We start from the raw sequence: 4,647 nt of genomic DNA on the forward strand, positions 1-4,647 counted from the left end.
CACCAGCTCAGGGTGATGGGCCCCCAAGTCTCCCAGGGCTCTCCTGCACGACCAAAATGGTCCAGACCTGGATGGCGTTAAGACGGGCAGCCTTCCTTTGTGAGCAGTTTGCAGAATGTAGCCCTGTTACAAGAGGTCCTGAGAATAAACAAAGAAGCCTGCTTTTCTTAGTGTTCAACTCACTCTGTTCCGGAAGCAGAACAGAAACATCCCCATGGCCGTGTTCCCCATGGCCGTGTTCCCACCCACACGCTGAGCACAGGTGTGGGGGGAAGGAAAGGAGCAATGGGGGTGCAGAGGGCCCCGGGGAGGCGGCCTAACCTAACGGTGGGACGGGGGCGGGGTTGCCACCACCCCGCCCCACCCAGCCTGGTACGCACAGCACCTGCACGCCCCCTCCTTCCTGTCTCATTCACCACATAAATACCCACTAAGACGGGAGAGGCCACAGCAGTAACACTGTGTCAGCTCAACCCCAGCCCCGCCATTGCCCCACAGTCCTGCACACACGGCTTCACTCGGTCCCACACGCGTGAGCAGCTCTTTTCCAGTGTCTCCACTCGTCGTGAGCAGCACAGACGTGTGCTCCTGCTGTGCCTGCCAACGCCACCGTCTATCACAGGAAACGTGGGACCATGGTCGACGAGCACGCATACGCGTTCGGAACATCTGCATGGAGTTCTAGAGTTCAGCGTCTTTATTTATTCCTCAACGTCCGGCCAGGAGAGGCCTGGCCCTGCAGCTTCCGGGCCAGCACAGCGGTCTAAGATGAGGGGTGGCGGGTGGGGAGGGCGGCCACTCTTCCTCGCGCGGGTGGTCAGGGTCTCTGCTGGGAGGCAGCTGGGACATCCAGGAGGGGACTGCGAACGGCTGTCACGGGGCACCGGGTCCGCTGGAGACGAGTCTTTAGGTGCCCTTTCTGAGAGGCACTGTCTGGACGGCATCTGGGTTAGAAAGGTCTCTCCCCTGGATGAGAAAAGGAGACAACAGAACAGCTCAGTTCTGCCCTTTGGGTTTCTGAGTGCGTATTTCCTATGGCTCTTCTTACCCACACCCAAGAACATAAATCATGGCTTTCGCGGAGCAACCTCGGTGGGTCGGCAAAGACCCTGACTTTAGCTGTAGCTCCCTGCACACCAGCAGGATGCATTTTAAAATATGTCCTCACTGCTCTTTAGAGAGAGACGAAGTGAGAGGGGGAGGGAAAGAGACATTGATGAGAAACATCAATAGGCTGCCTCCTGCATGCCCCCTACTGGGCACAGAGCCCGAAACTCCGGCATGTGCCCTGACCAGGAATCGAACCCAAAACCCAGGTATGTGCCCTGATCAGGAATGAATCCGGCAACCTTTCAGTGCACAGGACAATGCTCAACCGACTGAGCCACACCAGCCAGGGCTACAAACATTTGGTTTAGGAAGACTGCAGAACCTAGGTAACCTGAGGAATGAGGCTGTTAAATTTAGCCCCCAAATCTAGATGCACAGGTGCCCTTTTCTCTTTATAATTGAAGGGAGGTGTTCAAACAGCATCTCATTGTTTGAGAAAGTCGTTTTCACATGTTGATTCCCTAAAACTGACACTTTACTACTGAACATTGCAGTCCTACAGGGTTTTTAAGGCATGGATGGAATTCACCTGAGAAATCCGGCAAAGGGGGAAACACAGCTGTGGGACAGAGGAGTCAGAAACGCAGGCACAAAGAGGACACAGGGTATTCTGAGGGCGCACACATTGTTTTGGGTTTTTTCCCTCCTATAAAGAGTCATCAGAAAACGAGAAGAGTGCTTTTAGAGAAGCAGGCGTTTCTTTTTTGCAGTGTGTGGTCTTTGCAGTGTTGTTGAAAGAAATACGACCTTTCTCTGAGGCATTTTAATGTTCTAGGGATGGATGCTGACTTCTGGAGCTCTACGAGGTCTGCTCCTCCCCTTCTGTCTTTATAAGGAAGGGACCCTGTCTGTGCTCACGTCGGGGGTTGACCGCACGCATACAAGAAAGCCTGTCCCCCAGCACACACAGGGACCCCTCAGCCCTCAGAGGGCGGCTGGCCTTCAGAAGAGGCGCCCATCGGCACTGGTGGTGTCAGGCTGCCTAACCAGTCTGCACGCAGCACCTTACTGATCAAGGCCTGGACCCAACAAGCCGGACACAGGCAGGGCTCCTGTCACTGTGGGTCACCTTGGGTGACTCACCAGCGACCGTCGTGACGTTTGTAGTTTGTCATTCTTAGAGAAAAATGGCCCGTGTGTTTCAAGATGTTTGTTGGGTTTTATGACGAAGAAAACTGCGAAGACAAATGAACTGAATTCTGGAATTGGATCTGAGAATCCAACAGTAATACTGAAAAGAGACTGTGCCTATGTCCAAACACTCCAACCTACGTGAGTCCCATCGTCCACATTATAATACCCGCAGCTGAAAACGAGACAAATTAGGTTGCCATTGTTTTCTCATTTCCTGTTATTTTGATTAATGGAATTATTTCCCCAGCTTAACTGTTTTAAAATAACACTTAGAATAATAAGAAATCATGTATTAATCATAGTCTTTAAACTTTAGCAAAGAATCTAAACCAATCAAAACTCCAGTTTTCACGTTTTAGCAAAAATCAGTCTGGTCTTTTAAACCCCCAACCCAGGAGGTTGGGGAGAGAGGGTTAATTTTTTCCTTGGTTTTAAACTTTAATTTCTAATGTTTCACAACCAGTTATAGTGAAAAAACATTTCTCCACAACACTAAGAATCCCTTAGTTGTTTTTTTTTCTAACATCATAGAACAATGATACCCGCTTTGCAGCATATTATTTTCACAAAGGTTCTTTCTAATGATGACTATTGGTGATTATTAGAAATTAATCATGCTAAACATATGTCAACGCATCTTCAAAGTGACAACAGGCATAAACTGCTCCCCCGTTTAGAAGTGTGCTTGAACTCTTAGCTACCTTTGTGAATAGAATTATCATCAAAACACAAGCACAGTGAGTGGCTTCATGCCCAAGAACTGGAAGAATTATCCCCACAGCTATGGATGCTTCGCCATAAAGACAGCTCCTCCCCTCCAGTGCCCAAGCCCTCTCACAACAGAGCAAAAGGATGAGACGCCCAGAGAACAGACAGTGTGCCCACTAGCCACCCACCGGCAGCCCCACTACTGAATCCACAACTTGAACTTCCGTCTCAGTGACCCTCCCACGCTGTCCATCAGAGGAGTGTGTTGTGAAGCAATGACTACACTTCTGGGAGCCCCACACCAAGGGCCTGCTTGTAACCCAGCAGAGGCTTAACCAGAGGACGTACAGAAGAGAAATCACAGCGGAAACCTCATCCAAAGGAATCCCTTCCCCTCTCCTCGGAGCTCGTGTTCATTCTGACCTGCCTGACTTCGTCAGTTTCCGCCCATGTGCCTGGACCTCCTGCCGGGACCCGTCTCACTGAGGTGCAGATGTGTGAGGACCCGTCTCAATTATCCAGCACAGAAGACTCAGGTGTTAACAGGGCAAAGGCAGCTGTCCTCTGGGTGCCCATGTAACGATGACGTCTCCACCGACATGCGGTCTTCTGAACAGAGAGCCACGCAAGGAAACGACGTCTAAGCTGACAACACTGTTCCTAAACTAATCTTTCACTGTCCCCTCCCAATAAGGAGCAACTAGCTAACAGCCTGCAAAACAAAACAAGACCACGCATGCTGCCAGGTTCCGACAGGCCGAGGACACCCAGGAAAGCACAGAGGCACGGAGAGGAGTCCCAGCTCGTCGGGCAGTAGCGACGGGCACGCATACAGAGGGAAAGGTGTGCGTCCCCCTATTCACCCACATGCGCGGCCCCCGAGGACTCACCCTACACACGAGTCTCCCCCGTCAGTAAGGACGGTCATTCGTTTTTAGAATAACTGACAAGAGCTCTGACTGAAGTGTGCTGGGCACGGCCCACTTTCTACGTTGGTTTTCACAGTAAGAATGCAGGAAGTGCCACTGTGGTCCTTATTTTATAGATGGCAGTTAACAGGCAGAAGGTCGGAGTTAGAGCCGAGCCTGCCATCACCCCATCTCTCGGTGACACTTCAATCCTGGCAGACACTTCAATTCCAAAGCAGGTTAAGGAAAATGGAATTTCCCTAAAGGACCAGAACAGGCAGTGATTAGCCAACAAAAGCTACTTCACACACAAGGACCCGAAGTGCTCTCAGAGCCAGGATCTCGAATGGGGCACTGAGCCAGGGAGCTGCCCACACAGGAGGGGCGTGTGAACCCGGCTCGGCCTTCCCATCGCCAGCCTGAGCTACCCCTGTCCTGAGCCCGAGGAGGACAGCTGATCACGGGGGCTGCCCACCAACAGTCCCTGCGTTACTGTGGGCAGGAACCGGGAGGTTAGTGGGGAATAAGGATAAAATAGCAGAACGGAGTTTATAGAGACAATGTAAACGCATCTTTTCTCCGTCAGAGTCCAGGGTGACTAACGCCACTAAGAATTCCCAGCATAACTATAAGCAACACAGAAATGATTTAAAACACAGGCCGGGTGGCTGGCTTTACTGAGCTACTTCTCCCCATGACAGAAGCATTTTAAAGAGGCTCCCGCAGAATTAATAGGCAGCAAATAAATGGATGTATGTTCCCGGAGACTCGCTGCGTTATTCCTATC

At 51.2% G+C, this 4,647-nt stretch overlaps 1 protein-coding gene across 1 annotated transcript in view; it reads right to left on the reverse strand.

Moving 5' to 3' along the window:
* Positions 1-231: 231 nt before the first annotated feature.
* The window catches only part of ZNF516 (zinc finger protein 516), a 79,777-nt gene continuing 75,361 nt past the window's right edge, over positions 232-4,647 (reverse strand). The window contains exon 6 of the mRNA XM_006090796.3: positions 232-966. Within this exon, the coding sequence (XP_006090858.1) occupies positions 907-966 (60 nt within the window). The 3' untranslated portion in view covers positions 232-906. The remainder of the gene's footprint in view (positions 967-4,647) is intronic.

The sequence above is a fragment of the Myotis lucifugus genome, unplaced genomic scaffold (assembly GCF_000147115.1).
Source record: "Myotis lucifugus unplaced genomic scaffold, Myoluc2.0 scaffold_82, whole genome shotgun sequence".
NCBI classification, from domain to species: domain Eukaryota; kingdom Metazoa; phylum Chordata; class Mammalia; order Chiroptera; family Vespertilionidae; genus Myotis; species Myotis lucifugus.